Here is an 18,033-nt window from a genome sequence, read left to right as displayed (position 1 = left end):
ATGAGCAACAGGGGATGGATCACTTAATGATTACTTGCCTGTTCATTCTCTCTGGGGCATCTGTCATGGGCTGCTGTCTGACGACAGGGTACCGGGCTAAATGGACTTTTGGTCTGCCCTAATATGGCCATTATTATATTTTTATAATGGTTCCCCATTTACAATTATATATTGAAAACTATCAGTTAACTTATTTTAAATTAATTTAATATGGGCTGTATTGATTTTGTAGACTACTGATTTTTTTTTAAACCAGACCATCATGCAGGACTAAATCAAATGCCCTGTGTATCTAAGTATATTAAGTGCACACAGTTTCTTTTAACAGCCAAAATTGTGATCTGCTAAAAAGTAAATCAAATTTATTTGACAAAACTTATTTTCCATAAAACCAAATAATTGACCTTAACTATATTACTGTCCTTTAATTATTTACCACTTGCATCTTTGGATCTTGCCTGTGGCCTGTGCCTGGACGAGATAGATCACTTGATCTGATTTGGTAAGACAGTGCCCATGTCTCTATGATTTTAACAAGATCGCTCTTTAACAGCTTTCATGGTAATGTAAGATTACAGATGAATTGTGAGGCTCCTGACTTATATCCTTAATTCATAGAGAGTTAAAGTGCTAGAGCTGTATTATGAATTATCATAACTAGGAGGGCCCAGCCCTTTGTGGTGGCTATAGCCAAAGTGCTCCATCAACAGCTCCAGCCCCAGGGACGCGACCGGGGTCAGGGAACACTGGAGCCCCCCATGGCTGGCAGCCAGCTGGCTGCGGCACAGACCCCTGCTGGCAGCTCCAGCCACAGGGACTGGGCCAGAGGTAACCCACCAACTCCAGTCTCAGGGATATGTGCAGGCCTGGGAGACTCCCAGCAGCCATGTGGCTGGAGCTGCTGACAGAGCTCCACACGCTGGCCAGCTCCCAGCTCTGGGGCTTCCACCAGCCTCAGCCAGGTTCCAGAGCTGGAGCTGCTGGCAGAGCTCCATGCCCCAGCCAGCTCCCTGCCCTGGGGCTGCAGGGGTTCCCCCTTCCCTGGCCGGATCCCCGGGGCTGGAGCTGCCAGATTTCCCCCAGCCCAGTCTCCATTGCTAAAGCTGCCAGTGGGGCTTTGTGCCCCTTCCAGCTCCGAGCGTGGGGGCTGCTGGGGTTCCCCAGGTCCTGCCCACATCCCCCTTTGTGGCAGCTACAGCTGAAATGCTCCACTGGCAGCTCCAGCCCCAAGGACTGGGCCAGGGGAACCCCAGCAGCTCCCAGGGCTAGAAGCCAGTTGGGGTATAGAGATCCACCAGCAGCTACAGCCCCAGGGACCTGGCTGGGGTGGGACAGATGGATGGAGAGACGCCTATTCTTTTGTAATAGTAGTAGTAGTGCCCTCCCCTTTGTGGCAGGGGTCACTGGTGCCTGCAGCAGTAGAGGGGAAGCTCCCAGCTTGTTAAGGTGGCCAGTCTGGTCCACACAGCAAGCTGGCACAAAGGGATCATTCTGGAGGGGGCAGGGAAGGTACTCAGCATGAGTGAATGGGCTGGACTTACCTGTGGCAGCTCTGTGGGCACAGGCTGTGGGTGATGGAAGAAGACAGTGTGCATGCCCAGGTTTTATGGTGGTTCTGAGTGGCTTCACCTTGGCCAGACATCCACCCTGACTGCAGACCAACTGCCACCAGACTCTTGCTCTGATAGTGGCCCACTGTGGCTGGAACTCATGGTTCCTGCTCCAGACTGGCAGGAGGGGTGAGTCTTGCTGAGACACAGTGCCTGGGCAGCCAACCAGTTCAGGGAGGAGCCTGGGGCCAAGCAGGGAACAGGGCTTCTCTGAGTGTTGCACACTGCCCTGGCCAGGAAACTGGTAGGAGCCCTAGGGGGGTGTGCACTTTCCTCCCCCTGTGCTCTCACCAACACTGCTCAATAGGGTGCCCCCTCCTGCCCCTCTGGGTAGCCCTCCCTGCACTCCTCCTCCTGGGGTGGCCCTCCCTGCACCGTTTCTTCTCACAAGCCGCAGTCACCTCTGCCCCTCTCCTGCCACAGGCACCAGTCCCAGTCGCCCCTACCCCATGTTCCTGCCATAGGCACCAATCACCCCTGCCTCCCTCTCCTGTCACAGGAGCCAGTCACCCCTGCCCCCACTCCTGCTGCAGGCACCAGGGTTCTGGGAAATGTTCACACTGACTACAGTGGGGTGCACAAGGAAATGGGCTGGTAGCTAGCTGGGGGGGTGGAAGGGAATTGCTGTTGGAGGAGGAAGTGGGAGGGGCTGGGAAAAGACGGGGGTCGCATAGAGGTGTAGCAGGAAGAGGGAAAAGGGGGAGAAGCCTACAGGGGCTGCAGTTGGGAGGGGGTCTCCAAGGAACGTTCACACTTACTACTGTGGGACGTGTGAGTAGATGGGCTGGCAGCAAGCCGGGGGGGGGGGGGGCTGCAGTGTGGGGGGGTGAGTGAGAGGGACTGGGAAGCCAGGGATGGGGTACAGAGGTGTAGCCCTTGGGAATGTTCACAATGACTATGGTGGGATGTGCAAAGAGATGGGCTGGCGGTGAGCCAGATGTGGGGCTGTGGGAGGGAGCACAGAGGTGTAGGGGGAAGAGGGGAAAGCGGGAAGGGCTCAGTAGGCTCCAGTGGAGGTAGGCAGCTGGAATGTTTACACTGACTACAGTGGGACTGACGCCCAGATGGACAGACACCTCTCCTTTTATAATAGTATAGATATATTAACCCCCACCTTACACACAGGTTCCCAGGCAACTACATGTAAGTAAAATTTTGTTCAAGTCAGGGGAGCTGGGAAACTGACCAGTGCTGCTGCGCTTGTCAGTTTCATGGCTCCCCAGACTGGCAGGAAGATGTGAAAGAGGAGGCAGCCTGACTCCTGGTTCCCCTCCTTATGGGAGCCGGGAAACTGACCAGCGCTGCTAGGACTGGTGGGGAGCCACAAACCTAGTGGCAGCCTGGCTCCCAGGACTGGCAGGGAGCTGTGAACCAGGACTGGCAGAGAGCCAGGAGCCATGTGGTCAACAGATTACCAGAGTAGCCCAGTTCTATCAACACTGAGTCATTTAAGTTTAAGATGTGGGTTTTTTTGGATCAAACATATTGTTTAGCTTCTGTCTGACAAATGATTTTCCAGACAGGTCTACTGACCTCAAACTATGTTTTCTCAAGTGTTTTCAAACAGCCTACAAAACAAAAACCCTATGTTCTCTGTTCTTCTTACCAGAGTAACTTTCTCCAGCAGCTGGCACAAGGCCATACATCTTCCCAGCTACGTAAATATCAGCGCCATCCACACTTACAGCATCACTTTCTTTTTTCTGAAAGGAAATATAATTCATAAGTTGTGTAAAAAAATCCATCCTAGATACAGTGATGGCACACATCTAGTTTAAGAACCTTTCAAAGCAAGAATCCAGAAAGCACAGTATCAGTGGCCTCATTCTCTGTCATCCCTAAAATGAGTCCTTGATCCTATAAAAATAATGCTCCCAGGTCCCTCTGTAGAGACCAATCAACTTTAAGAAGATTCTTCAGCTAGTTGTGGATAAGGCAAAGTGATTTTTCTGTCACATCATGCTCCCACATTGCAGAATAAAACATAATAACCAAACAAGCATCAGATGCAAAAATGCAGACATGCAATCTGAATCACAGGGCTGGAAGGGACCTCAGGAGGTCATCTAGTCCAGCCCCCAGCTTCAAGCAGGATCAACCCCCACTAAGTCATCCCAGCCAGGACCTTGTCCAGCCGGGACTTAAAAACCTCAAGAGATGGAGAATCCACCACCTCTCTAGGCAATGCATTCCAATGCATCACCACACACCTGGTAAAGTAGTTTTTCCTAATATCTAACCTACACCTCTCCCTCTTCTACTTCAGACCATTACTCCTTGTTCTGTCATCTGACACCGAGAACAGTTTCTCACCCTCCTTTTTAGAGCTTCCCTTCAGGAAGCTGAAGGCTGCTATTAAATCACCTCTAAGTCTTCTCTTCTGTAAGCTAAACAAGCCCAAATCCCTCAGCCTATCCTCATAGGTCTTGTGCTCCAGACCCTTAATCATTTTTGTTGCCCTTCGCTGAACCTGCTCCAGCAAATCCACATCCTTTTTATACTGGGGGGTCCAAAACTGGACACAATATTCCAGATGTGGTCTCACCAGTGCAGAATATAGAGGAATAACTACTTCTCTAGATCTGCTCGAAATGCCCCTCCTAATGCACCCTAGTATGCCGTTGGCCTTCCTGGCTACAAGGGCACACTGTTTACTTATATCCAGCCTTTCATCCACCATAACCCCTAGGTCCCTTTCCATCGTACTGCTGCTGAGCCAGTTGGTCCTAGCCTGTAACAATGCTTGGGATTCTTCCGCCCCAGGTGCAGGACTCTACACTTCTCATTGAACCACATCAGATTTCTTTTGGCCCAGTCCTCCATTAGAAAAAGTTCAGAAAAGGGCAACTAAAATGATTAAGGGTTTGGAAAGGGTCCCATATGAGGAGAGGCTAGAGAGACTGGGACTTTTCAGTCTAGACAAGAGGAGATTGAGGGGTGATATGATAGAAGTATACAAAATCATGAATGGTGTGGAGAAAGCGAATATTGGAAAGTTATTTACTTGTCCCCATAAAATAAGAACTAGAGGACACCAAATGAAATTAATGGGTAGTAAGTTCAAAACTAATATAAGAAAATTTTTCTTCACACAGCGCACAGTCGACCTGTGGAACTCCTTGCCAGGGGAGGCTGTGAAGGCCAGCACTCCAACAGAGTTTAAAAAAGAGCTTGATAAATTTTTGGAGGTTAGGTCCCTAAATGGATATTAGCCAAGGGTAAAGTATGGTGCCCCTAGCCTTTAGTCAAAGGCTGGAGACAGATGGCAGGAGACAAATCGCTTGATCTTTGTCTTTGGTTCACTTCCTCTGGGGCACCTGGCACTGGCCACTGTCAGCAGACAGGATGCTGGGCTGGATGGACCTTTGGTCTAACCCAGTATGGCTGTTCTTATGTTCTTATGTCCTAATTTATCCAGCTCCCTCTGGATTCTCTCTCTACCCTCCAACGAATCTACCTCTCCTCCTAGTTTGTCCCCCTAGTTCATCCCCCTAGAATGAAAGCTTTAACCCTTAGGATTCTGGCTAGTGTTCAGGAGTTAAGGTTAATTCACTTGTGTCATTTGTGACACTGGTGGAAAAGCTTTTGCCACTTGAGGTATGTTTACATGACAAACCTCTGCATAGTGTCTCAGAGCCAAGGTCTATAAACTTAGACTTGCAGGGATCATGCAACAGCACTACGAACAGCTGTGTAGATGTTTGGGATGAACCTGAAGCTTGGATACTGAATCTCATTCTTCCTACCCAGGCTTCAGCGCTCAAGCGCAAACATCTATGAAACTGTTTTGTGCTGTAGTGCTACCCTGTAATAGCCCTGGGTTCAGAATCACTGCTGCAGCATTATTTGTTGTTGTCATTATTATTATCATTATTACTACTACTCCTATTATTATGTCATGCAGGTATACCTTGAAAGGAGTAGGTTATGATTTTTGCTTGAGCGAGTTTCAGCAAGCCCCACATTCTTTTTGCCAGAAATGATTCTCCTACATGGCAATCCCTCAGTGCTGCCCCTTCCAACTGACAGCCACATGCAGCAGAAGTAGTACTGCCATGGCATTTTTAAGGGTCCTGGTGGCAACTGCCTCCTTTGCCCCTCCGTCAGCGGGCCTGGCTGCAGTAGGTGTTTATAAGAGATATTGGGGTGAGGAAACAGATCTCTCTCTCAAAACGGTAGCATGAGATTGTTGCTCCAATATCTCTGGCCTCTACCACAAGACCTACAGAGTCCTCTAAAATCTTGATTTACCAGCCAGTGCCTGCTGCTTATGTACAGTGCCAACATCATACAATTGAGTAGCTCTGAGCCTATCTAGAAAAGTTGCACACGCACATTAGACACTGCATTATAATGCATTCATGACCAAGAACCTGCATTGTTCATACAAAGCACGGTAACAAGCCCACCTGAATCATTTCCATGCATTGCTGTGTTGTTTGGGCTGAAACGCACTGGAGATCTGGTTTCAAGTTCTTTTTTTTAAAGGCAACAGCCATTTCACTACATTTCCATAGCTCCTCACTAAGCACAATACACCATCTCAGGCTTTCTGGTAACCCTGCATTAAATTTGAAAGAAAATAATAGGGATTACATTTAACAGATGGACGCATGTATATTTTCTGTTTATAATCACTAACACAGGTCCCTCACCTTATTAAAATGCACACTTAGAAATTGTATCACAAGGGTAGCCAAGTTAGTCCATATCTTCAAAAGCAAAAAGAAGTCCTGTAGCACCTTATATAACATATATTTTGGAGTATAAGATTTTGTGGGCAAAGACATGCTGCGTCAGATGCGGGTCTTAGAAATTAACACAACTGTAGCAGTACAGTATAGACAGAGCTATGGTGCAATAAACATAAAGAAAATTCTTCACTGATACTTATGACACAAACAGACCCCATGTGTCTCTCTAGGCTCCTAAATTGAGAAACCATTATCTGTGCTGCTTTGTGCTACTGCACAGCGTCCCTCTAACTACTGTGCTGGACTCAACAGCCACCAAAGAAATTGCTGACTGTACCCCAAATCCCATTGCAAAGGATAGAGAAGTGAGTCCTGCTGCATTGTACATCCATAGCTAGTTCTTAACATCCATCCAGAGTGCTATCTCAAAAGTTTAACCATAGACCAGCCTGAATAGACACATCTGATGCTTTCTGAAGGCCAACTGCTTCTGGAAAACCAGCAAAGCAGACAAGTTCTGTAGGCAAATGCTCCATTACTGAAGATCCTCAGGGTTCTGAGAAGTGAAAGCACACATAATATCAAGTGGTATAAGTTGTCATGAAGACTCAGTTTTCCAGCATAGGGCTTTTAAGAATATTCTGCATTATAGTCTGCAGTATGAGGTAGAAGTGGCAGAAGGTTCCTAAAGTGGGGGTGGCGGCAGCACTCAAACTGCAACCCTTACACCTGCCCCTTCCCCTGAGGGTCTGTTCCCCATCCCTCCTCCCAAGGTTCTGCTGTGTTCCCTGCTTGCTCCTCTCTGTCTTGCTCCCACCCTCACACTATAGTTCACCTGTGTGGAGAGTATGAAACGATGGGGACAGGTTCCTGGTCAAAGGCTCAGAGCCTTGGTCTCTATGGCATGTTATACCACTCTAACACTGCAAAGGAACTTTAAAGTTGACCTAAACGTCCAGATTCCCCTAAATTGGAGAAGTACACCATTCATCTTAGGCATAGTAAACGCTCAAAATGCATGATTTCGAGTTGTGCTTAAGTTGCGTTAATGCGAATTAAGCGCAACTCAAAATCTCACTCCCACCAGCCCTGGCTCAGCCCCCGTTCCCACACCTGCACACAGCTTTGGCTCACCACCCTTCATGCATGGCTCCAGCTCAACCCCTGCCCCCCTGGCCCCAGTTCAAACCCACCACTGGCTCACCACCTAAGCACAGCTCCAGCTCAACTCCCCCACCCCCGTGAGTGGCTCCAGCTCAACCCCCCATCCTGGTTCAAACCCCTGCATGCTGCTCCAGTTCCATTCTCTTGCCCCGGTTCAACACCCCTTCCCAAGGCGGGGTCCTGGTTCAAACCCCCTGTGTGCAGCTCCAGCCCAACCTCACCCCACCCGGCTCAAATTCCCCCCTTACCCCCGTTCAACCCCTCCCAAGCCCAGCTCAGGCTCAAACCCCTCTCCCACACCCCAGTTCAACCATCACCCCAGTGTGCAGCTCCGGCTCAACTTCACCTCCTAGCCCCCTTCAGCCCTAACCCTCCCCAGCTGCTCCCCCTCCAACCCCAGGACTTACATTTCAAAAGGAGCTGCAGGAGCCCTGCTGCTTCTCTGGTTGCAGACTGTGCATTTCGCCAGGGAAAAAAGATGCCCCCGACTTACACAAAATTTGAATTACATGAGGTTGTGTGGGACTGGAACCCTTGCATAAATCAAGCACTACTGTACTTGTACAGCCCTCATTACAGTAAACCCATGATTTAATGGACTTAATAGGTGGGGAGAGGTACCCATTAATCCCAAAAGTCTGTTATATCTAAGAGTTTACATGGTGCTCCCCTGCCAAGCCAGGCTCCCCCAGCCCCTCCCCACTCCAAATACATGCTGGCAACTCACCAGAGCTGTTGGAGCTGGAGCCACTGTGGCAGGGATTACCGCAGCAGTGGGAACCTCAATTGCGTCTGGAGGAGCTGCTGCAGCTGGAGCCTTCACTGCAGCTGCAGCCACTAGAGTGGCAGCAGGAGCCACCACTGCCACCACCACTGAAGCCACTGCTGCTGGAGCCACCACACACTCCTACTGCTGGGGGTGGGGCACATACATGAATGCCACCTGCCCACATACGTGCCCCACCACTGGTGGGAGGAGCTAGTAGCAGCTCCAGCTGTGGTGCAGTCCCAGCCCTGGCAGCTTCTACTGCTGCTCCAGTGGCCCCAGCCTCATTAGCTACGCAAGCCTCTCTGGTGGCTCTTCCAGCCACATTGGTGTTGGCTCCAGTGGCACCTCTGCTGAGTCACCAGCATTTACAGTACTTTTTTTGGGGGCGGGGTTGGAGGACACTGGCAGACATCCAGTATTCTGAAAGCCACTAAATTGGGGTTCTGTAACTCGAGGGTTTACTGTACTGTAATACTGAGCACCTTATAATTGGTCATGTATTTTCCTCACAAAACCACTGCATGGAAGGAAAGTTCTATGACATTTAACATATGGGAACAGAAGCACAGAAAGGGTACAGTTCTTGCCTGAGATCACACAGGAATTCAATAGTGGACCTATGTTGCCTTGCAGCCAAGTCTTATGCTGGTGTTGTAACCACCTCCTTCCACTCTCTCTACAGAAGCCAGCTCTGTAACACCTTTTCCCTGCCTATCCATTGTAGGCTATAAACTGTGGCTAGGTCAATGCATGGTCAAAGTACACTGTAGTCAGGAGATCCTAGGCTGGTATAAGGTTACAAACTGGCACATGTTAGCACAGTCCTGAGGCTGCTGCTTCTGTCTGGAGTAAGGTTTAAGCAATGCCTTTTTTGTGTTAAAAAAAAAAAAAAAGGCACCAGTGTTCAGCCAGTTCCCTGCCTCTCACCCCCACCAATCCCAGGGCTGGGGCTGCCAAGGTGCCAGTACTCAGTACTGGCATGTACCAGCACAAAAAGAGCATTGGTTTTAGGCTGTCTAGGACTATGCTTAGGGCCCTTGTGCCTAGAATTATACATGAAAAGTTCCCACCAGAACAATAAGAAATCAATTCTGTCAGTTTGCCTAAGGGATAGAAGGATTTGGAGCTGTACATTTCAAACATTTTTGCTATATTATATTTAAATAACTACAATGGTGACTGGTGAGAAGTTGGGTGAGGGGGTGGGCATGGGCCACATATCCCTTGTAACTTTCCTCTGTCCTAACTTCACCCATTAGTACTGGCAACATAGGTCTACATTTCTTGCAGTTTGCAGTGGAGCTCTGCCAGCTGTAAATTACAGTTTGGGGATTTTTAATGGTAGTGTGTGGTCCAACACAGAGGCTACAATCAATGTGGGAAAGGAAGCCTGCAGTACCAAATATTCACGTACCACTGAAAGGAATATGCTGCAAGAATCAAGACAGAATAGGGACGAAACCATGAGATCTTATCACCTGTGTATACTGTATTTAAGGACTTGGAAACTACTGATGCAGTTAATCTAATACAAAACTGCATATCTATGCCACCACCCACTGGTAAGTATTGTGCATTCTGTCTCAGGATCAGGATGGTACATGATTAAACACAGTAATCAATTTAAAGTTCAGGAATCCTGTCTCTTTGGTCTCCCTTTGGGTCTTTAATCATCCGCACTCTGTGTTCTTTGCCTGCCCTGTGTAAGAGAAACCACATCACGATCAGTATCAGTTAGATACCCTTGCTGCTCCTACACCATCATAGCTGGATTCCTGAAGCAGTGTTTCAAGGTCTCATTCAGAGTCGTGACCTCTCCCACTCTAATGTGATGTTTGGGGCTTTGTGCTCCATGAATTTTCTAAACAATCAGGGTGTAAACATTAATTCAAACAAAATAAAAATTGTCTCTGTTGTAAGAGAACCTGTATTTGTGATTACAGAAGAAAATCCAAAGGCAAACTTACTGCTGGGATCACAGCTCAAGCCTCGCATGGCATGCATATATTCATCACCCAGCCAAGCCTGGTAGTTCTGATTTATAATTGGAACCAATTCGGTGGTGGTGTCTTTGAAGAGAAGATTCCTTGCATTGTAAGCTGCTGAATCGAACATCTGAAATCTTTGCTGTAAAGTTAAGGAAAGAGAAAGTGTCTGTAAGCCAAAGTTAGGTCACTATGACTCATAGAATCCTATGGCTGGGAGGGCCCTCAGGAGGTCATCAATTCTAGCCCCCTGCCTCAAGCAAGATCAACCCTAACTAAATCATCCCAGCTAGGACTTTGTCAAGCTAGGACTTAAAAACTCTAGGGATGGAAATGCCACCACCTCTCCAATTATCACATTTCAGTGCTTCACCACTGTTCTGCTGAAATATTTTTTCATACTATCCAACCTACACCTCTCCCTCTATAACTTGAGACCAAAGTTCCTTGTTCTGCCATCAGTCACTACTGAGAACAGCCTGGCTGCGTCTACACGTGCACGCTACTTCGAAGTAGCGGCAGTAACTTCGAAATAGCGCCCGTCACGTCTACACATGTTGGGCGCTATTTCGAAGTTGAAATCGACGTTAGGCGGCGAGACGTCGAAGTCGCTAACCCCATGAGCAGATGGGAATAGCGCCCTACTTCGACGTTCAACATCGAAGTAGGGATGTGTAGACGATCCGCGTCCCGCAACATCGAAATAGCGGGGTCCTCCATGGCGGCCATCAGCTGGGGGGTTGAGAGATACTCTCTCTCCAGCCCTTGCGGGGCTCTGTGGTCACCGTGGGCAGCAGCCCTTAGCCCAGGGCTTCTGGCTGCTGCTGCTGCAGCTGGGGGTCCGTGCTGCATATACAGGGTCTGCAACTAGTTGTTGGCTCTGTGTATCTTGCACTGTTTAATGAAAGTGTGTCTGGGAGGGGCCCTTTAAGGGAGCGACTTGCTGTTGAGTCCGCCCCGTGACCCTGTCTGCAGCTGTGCCTGGCTCCCTTATTTCGATGTGTGCTACTTTGGCGTGTAGACGTTCCCTCGCTGTGCCTATTTCGATGTTGGGCTGAGCAACGTCGAAGTTGAACATCGACGTTGCCAGCCCTGGAGGACGTGTAGACGTTATTCATCGAAATAGCCTATTTCGATGTCGCAACATCGAAATAAGCTATTTCGAAGTTGGGTGCACGTGTAGACGTAGCCCCTCTCTCCAACCTCTTTAGAGTCCCCTCTTCAGGAAATTGAAGGCTGCTATCAAATCCCCGCTTCACTCCACTGTTCTGCAAACTAAATAAGCCCAAAACCCTCAGCCTCTCTTTGTAGGTCATGTGCTTCAGCCCCCTAATCATTTTCATTGCCCTCTGCTGAATCCTCTCCAGTGCATCCTCATTTTTTTTCTATACTGGGGAACCCAGAACTGGATGCAATACTCCAGATGTGGCCTCATTAGTGCCTAATAAAGTGCAATAATAACTTCCCTAGATCTTCTGGAAATGCTCCTCCTAATGCAACCCAATATGCCATTAGCCTTCTTGGTGACAAGGGCACACCGTTGACTCATATCCAGCCTCTCATCCACTGTAATCCCCAGGTCCTTTAATGCTGCACTGCTACTTAGCTAGTTGGTCCCCAGACTGTAACAATGCATGGGATTCTTCCGTCCCAGTTGTGGGACTCTGCTCTTGTCCTTGTTGAAGCTCATCAGATTTCTTTTGGCCCAATCCTCCAATTTATCTAGGTCACTCTGGACCCTATCCCGACCCTCCAATTTATCTATCTGCCCCCTAGCTTAGTGCTTTCTGCAGATTTATTGAGAGTGCAATTCATTCCCTCATCCAGGTCATTAATAAAGATGTTGAACAATACCAGCCCTAGAACCACTCCTTGGGGAACTTCACTTGAAACCAACCACCAGCCAGACCTTGAGCCATTGATTACTACTAATTGGGCCTGCCCATCTATCCAGCTTTCTTGCCACCTTACAGTCCATTTATTCAACCCACACTTCCTTAATTTATTGGCAAGAATATTGAGGTAGACTGTATCAACGCTTGCTAAAGTCAAGGTATATCATATCCATGGACTTCCCCATGGCCACAGAGCTCAGTGAGGTGTATGGAAAAAAAAAAACTACACCCTTGGCTGACATAGCTCTACTGAACAAATCCCCAGTGGAAGTGTAGCTATACTGATTTGCTATGCTTCTGTTAATACACCTACTGCTGTTTGGGGAGGTGACATTTCTACACTAATGGAAAAAACCTCTTCTGTTGGCATAGGCTGCAGATACGGTATGAGGTTATGCAGCACAGGTAAACTAACAGGGCTACGCTGATATAGTCATTGTACTGTAAACATGAGGTATGTCTATGATACTGCAACTCAGCTGCAGGGCTTCTTCTGTGCCAGTGTAGTGCCATAGTCTTGATCAATGTTTCCCAAACTGTGTTCCATGGAACATGCAATGTATATAGGTGTTCCATGAAAAAATTTTGACACTAGGGCTATTTTTCCTTCTAAAATATTAAATAAGAAATTATATGTGTATCAAAAATACCAAGGTATTTGAATAGTATTTGTATTGTAGGTATATTACTCTTTATAACACATTCATAATAAAACAGAGATGGAAAAACACTCTTCCCAATAAAAAGCTGTCAAATGTTGTTAATTTTTATTTTCCAGTAGATTTCTGTAAAAGTAACAAATTCATAAAAACACAAAATTTAAAAATATTTTTCCATACCTCATTTGTTTTTAGTTTCTTTTACATAAAAATGTTTATTAAGCTATAAGGAAAGATAGTCCTTTTTTGAACAATGTTATCCTCTCTCTTTTTGTACAGAAGAATGACATTAACCATCCCTCTTTTGGCTGTTATATTGGTGTTTTGTTTTGGGATTGTACTTAATTTTTAATTTTTATACTTAATTATGGAGTTGCTATCAGAAGGACATTAGTTGTTCATTCATATGATTTTCTCTTGTTATTTTTTTGTTCTTGTAAGATAAAAGACTTCTAAAAATATTAACTCTTGAACCAACTTTTGAGCACTATGTGCAGCAGTTTTTTGGTATGAAACACTCCCCTCCCTGGACCAGCATGTATGTGTTCCATCAGTATGTATGTTCCAAGCCCAAGCCAAATTAGTTTGGGAAATGCTGATGTAGATGGTTCTTCCACCCATAGAAGGAGCTTTTCCTCTAATGCTGGTAATCCAGCTCTCTGAGAAGCAAAAGCCTACTTGATGGAAGAATCTTTCCAACAACCTAGCCATGTGGTTAGGTTGATTTAACTACAATGCTCAGAGTGTGAATTTTTTCATACCCCTAAGTTGCTTGATCAAATTAAGATGTAGTTGTTCACCAAGCCACAACCTAAATTATGTTTAAGTCTGGAGTGAAAAAAAAATCTATATAGTTGGGAACCTTGGCGCTAAGGGCGCTCTCTCACTTGTACATGCACAAGGCACAGACAACTGCCCCTCAAGAAGAACATGTCTTGTTCAGTGTTTCTTACTATTTGGAGGCAAAGGAAGTGGTATGAGATCACAAGCCCCAAGTGTGGCTGAAGTCTATCTCTAGGCCTGATCCTCCTCGATGCTGAGTGCAATCCACTCACATTTAATCCCCACTGAGCTGAAGATGCTCATCATTCCCCAGGATCAAGCCAGGTGGAAGGAGAAGCAACATAAAAAGCCTGTACAACAGATAACAAACAACATAATCCACCTGCCCCTGCTTAAGCATCTGGAAGATCAGCGATCCATCAGTGTCAGGTCTTACAACAACAGCATGAGCTGGGACTCGGGCTAGGTGGCATTTCCTCCAGTCTATAACCTCAGCTGTGCTGCCGTCACGGCAGAGAAGCTCAAAGTCCCTGGAGTGAAGCTCTTGGGCCCATGAGGAAGGAGTCTGGCCTAAAATCAAGTAGAAAACAGTTAGGAAACAGCTTTAACAATCATGCCAGTGGTTACTGAGCTGTTGATGCATCTGTCTCCCTCTGACTCTACTCTACCCAGCTAGCCATATTATTTCTAAAGTACCTGGTCGCATGAGCACCAGACCCCACTTCACATTCCTCAATGTATGGATGGGGGAAAGATTATGGCTGAAGTTATTTCTTTTGCTTTAAATGTAACCCAATGAAATTGTTGACAGCAGAACATATATTAGAACAGTGATCAGGCAGTTCTGAATTATACTGCGGACCATAGCAGTGCTGAGACAGTACTATGATCCAGGTGCCCTCTACTAAACAGAGCTTCCCTGGACTTTAAAAGTGGGGTATTGATAGCTGAGTGGTATATACTTACAGGTATATTCCATAAGTGCCAAGGCTGTAGGGGAGGTTGCATAGATTAGTGGTGCCATTAACTAAGCTCCATTCTGTCTGTTTCTGCTGAGATTCCACAGCAGGGAAGCTTAAACCACCTGTATTTGTATTACATTTTTAAAATATTCCAAATGTCAAGACTGTTTGGGTCCAGGATTTTGGTTCTGCTCAATCTGTGCTTCCAGACTGCATTTCAATATTTTACTCACTTTACTTTTTGCTGAAATCAATGACTGATTCAAAAAACTCTGTTCTGGGGGCATTTTTCTCTCTCGTGTTCAGAAGGTATTCTTACTTTATTTCACCTTTGATTATTCCTTAATAAATTCAAGGAAATAAATAAATTCTGAACATATGACATTGCTCTTATTATTGGGGTTGCCAGATTAGCAACACTTTACAAACTACAGCTGACCTTTCAAATGAGAGATGAACTCTTGCATTACTCACCGTCTATGTTTTCAGATACAGTGCTGTGCTTTACAAAGGCAACATCTCCAGCTCCTTCAGCCAAACACCTACCATAAATCAGATTTCACTTTTACACTATTAACCGTAAGTCTGGAATAATAATAGTACAGGCCTATACATAGACAACAGTAGGCCTATACATCGAAATGTCCCAAAAACCACCATTAGGAAGATGCTGACCTATTGACTAGCCTTATGTTGTGAATAATGATCAAGGCAGAGGATAATGACTAATAGGACATTTGCTGACAATGCTTGGTGCTGTACAAGACACAAATATCAAGTGATTCGCTGTGATAGAAAGTCTAGAACTACACTTGATACCCTGGAAGACCTGGAATGAGCAGTCACGGTTTAAAAGAGAATGATACAGATTTCTTTAATTTATAACATCTGTGGGGCTGGCCCATGTGGATTGGGAGGGTTGGGCAAACACACTGGAAAGCAAAAGTGCAGGAAATAGAAGTGTGGGGTGTGCAGCAGCACTCCTTGGTTTTTCCACCCAGCTCCACCAGCCCTGTGTCCAACCCTCTGGGGTCCCATTGGACCTGCATTCCAGCTTCAAAGCAGCCTCTTTAGGGTTCCTCCAGCAGTAACTGTGTTACTAACTCTCCCATAGTGGAGAAGCCAGACATCATTAGTGGCAACAGCATATACTCCAGTAAACTTGGCATCTCTAGATGTGACCTCAGCCTGGGGCAATAAAAGGTGCAACTCAGCACCTTCACCTTAAAAATAGTTCCAGCACCATTGTAGGCAAATGAATAAGTCACACACACAAGTACTGAAAGAAATAGAGTAAAGAAAGAGATTTTGAGGCTGGCATTGCTAAAGTGGAGGAGAGGAGCACAGTAAGAAATAAAAGATCTCATTGCACTTGAAATGGAAAGCTTCAGATTCATCCAATAGCTGGCTAAGCCTAATATTAATGTGTAAAAACTAACAGAGTTCCATTAACTATGGATTAAACAGGACTGGGAGGGGCTCGCAGCTTACAAAGGCCGTGTCTCTGCTCCGGGTGCTAATATCTCCCCATTAGACTCTGACAAAGGCTCACGTCCCCCTGTCTGATCTGACTTGTTTTTTCCTCTTTTGATAAGTACTGTTGATACTGGGCCATTTCCACCTTGCTGAATAGCCCTTGTCAGCTCTGGCCCTCCCTTTTACTGGGACTCCACTGTTTAAATTCACTGCTGAACCCCCACCCCGCCCCTCTCATGCATCTGATGAAGTGGGTCTTTGCCCACAAAAGCTTATGCTCCAAAATATCTGTTAGTCTATAAGGTGCCACAAGACTTCTTGTTATTCTTGAAGCTACAGACTAACACAGCTACCTCTCTGATAACGGAGTTTGTTAGCTCTTTCTAAGATGGCATCAAATCCAAGTATGATAAATACTTATGGACTGCACTTAGGTGAATATCAAAATGTCTTCCCAGGAGGCAGGCCCACTGATGGTGGGGAGGCCATGTTAGAGGGCAATGGGGAAATCAGCCACGGGGCCTGGCAATTTAAGGAGGCTCCGGGCTCCCAGCTGCTGCTTCTGCAGCAGTGGTGGCAGCTGGAGTCGCAGGTCCCTTAAATTGAGGCTAAAGCCCCCAGGGCAGCGCACTCCAGATGGCGGAGGGGTTTGTACAGTCTGGGTGGCATGGAGAGTTGGCTGCCCCAACCCTCTCTCTTCCATCTGAGGCCCACCCCTTCTGAGTATGTGGACCCCCTCCTCCCCCACAACATCTTACTGAAGGGTCCAATGAGTCTGTCAGCTCGCATGCGAGGAGGTGAGCATTAATGAAGACTAAACTAACCCCAATGGGGTTTCTATGCACAAAAAAAGTTGCAAGACCTAGAGTCTGTATCAAAGAACAGATATGCCTTTTGGCCTAGGTATCTAAGTTTTAATTTTGAAAAAAATTCTAATACTGAAATTATTTTAAGAATACCTCAAATCATAAATTCGGACCAGGATCTGACTACATGTAGCTCTATGTTTCAACAGCTTTTCTGCGAGCATTATTCATTGGTTATTGGAATTTTGCTGAAAATCAGTTGGAGGTCAGGTGCCTTGGCAATGGGCATAGCATAGACAGACAGATGGTAAAAATGAAACACTAAGACTTTACCTGAAAGCCCCGCTGTAGTCATAATATTGCTCTTTTGAGTTTCTTTCACATTTGTCCTGCCCAGATGCATCTCCTTTACAGAGCTGACAGAGGGATTCGGGGTAATTTACATTATTAGCTCCAGGAACACAGCTTGCACTAAAATATTCACTAACAGCTATAAGTAAAATTAAGGTAACAATACTTCAGCAATTAAAACCAAAACCAATGTCACATTTTACTAATTATATAGCTATATATGTTTAAAAAGCAATACTAGCTTCTCTGGGTTTTTTAAAAACAGTTTATAACTATGTACATAGGGTGGAAGTCTGATCTGATTCAGATCAATTCTCAGAATGAGCAACAACAACATGGGGAAAAAAATCAGCTATAATCCCAGGTTCTTGTCCCTGAAAGTGCTTCTGCTATCCACTCAAATATTCAGTAACAGGGCCTCTCTGGAAAGCAGATTATACTCCAACAGACCTTACCTTTTGGAATATCACAGCCCATGACTGACATGCGACCACTATCAATGAGGTAGCCAACAGGAACATTCCATCCAACAGTTCTGTTGATGCCAGTGTGGCATGACCTTATGCCCTTCAGACTGTTGATGCTAATGAAGGATTTTTTTCTGACAACAGCCACTGCATAGTATGACGTGCCAACTTCTGCACAGGAACAAAAAGAGATAAAAATTAAACTAATGTTTTCATGGTAGTTTGATAAGACACATTGACCTGGCACCTTTTCAAAATCTTCCACATACATATTCACTTGGAAGAGGGGAAAGTGATCAGGAACATTCAACATGGCTTCACCAAGGGTAAGTCATGCCTGACCAAGCTGATTAGCTTCTATGATGAGGAAACTGGCTCTGTGGACATGGGGCAATCAATGGACATGACATGA

General features: G+C 46.2%; 1 protein-coding gene across 1 annotated transcript in view; it reads right to left on the bottom strand.

Annotated features, from left to right (window-relative positions):
- MELTF (melanotransferrin) overlaps window positions 1-18,033 on the bottom strand; it is an 85,551-nt gene that overhangs the window by 37,506 nt on the left and 30,012 nt on the right. Inside the window, exons 4-10 of the mRNA XM_075003941.1 lie at window positions 17,610-17,792; window positions 17,137-17,293; window positions 14,996-15,063; window positions 13,942-14,129; window positions 10,205-10,364; window positions 6,020-6,171; window positions 3,217-3,313 (exon numbers count right to left, since the gene is read on the bottom strand). Of these exons, the coding sequence (XP_074860042.1) occupies window positions 3,217-3,313; window positions 6,020-6,171; window positions 10,205-10,364; window positions 13,942-14,129; window positions 14,996-15,063; window positions 17,137-17,293; window positions 17,610-17,792 (1,005 nt within the window). The remainder of the gene's footprint in view (window positions 1-3,216; window positions 3,314-6,019; window positions 6,172-10,204; window positions 10,365-13,941; window positions 14,130-14,995; window positions 15,064-17,136; window positions 17,294-17,609; window positions 17,793-18,033) is intronic.

Source organism: Carettochelys insculpta, chromosome 10 (assembly GCF_033958435.1).
Source record: "Carettochelys insculpta isolate YL-2023 chromosome 10, ASM3395843v1, whole genome shotgun sequence".
NCBI classification, from domain to species: Eukaryota; Metazoa; Chordata; order Testudines; family Carettochelyidae; genus Carettochelys; species Carettochelys insculpta.
This window is presented reverse-complemented; position numbering and strand designations above follow the sequence as displayed.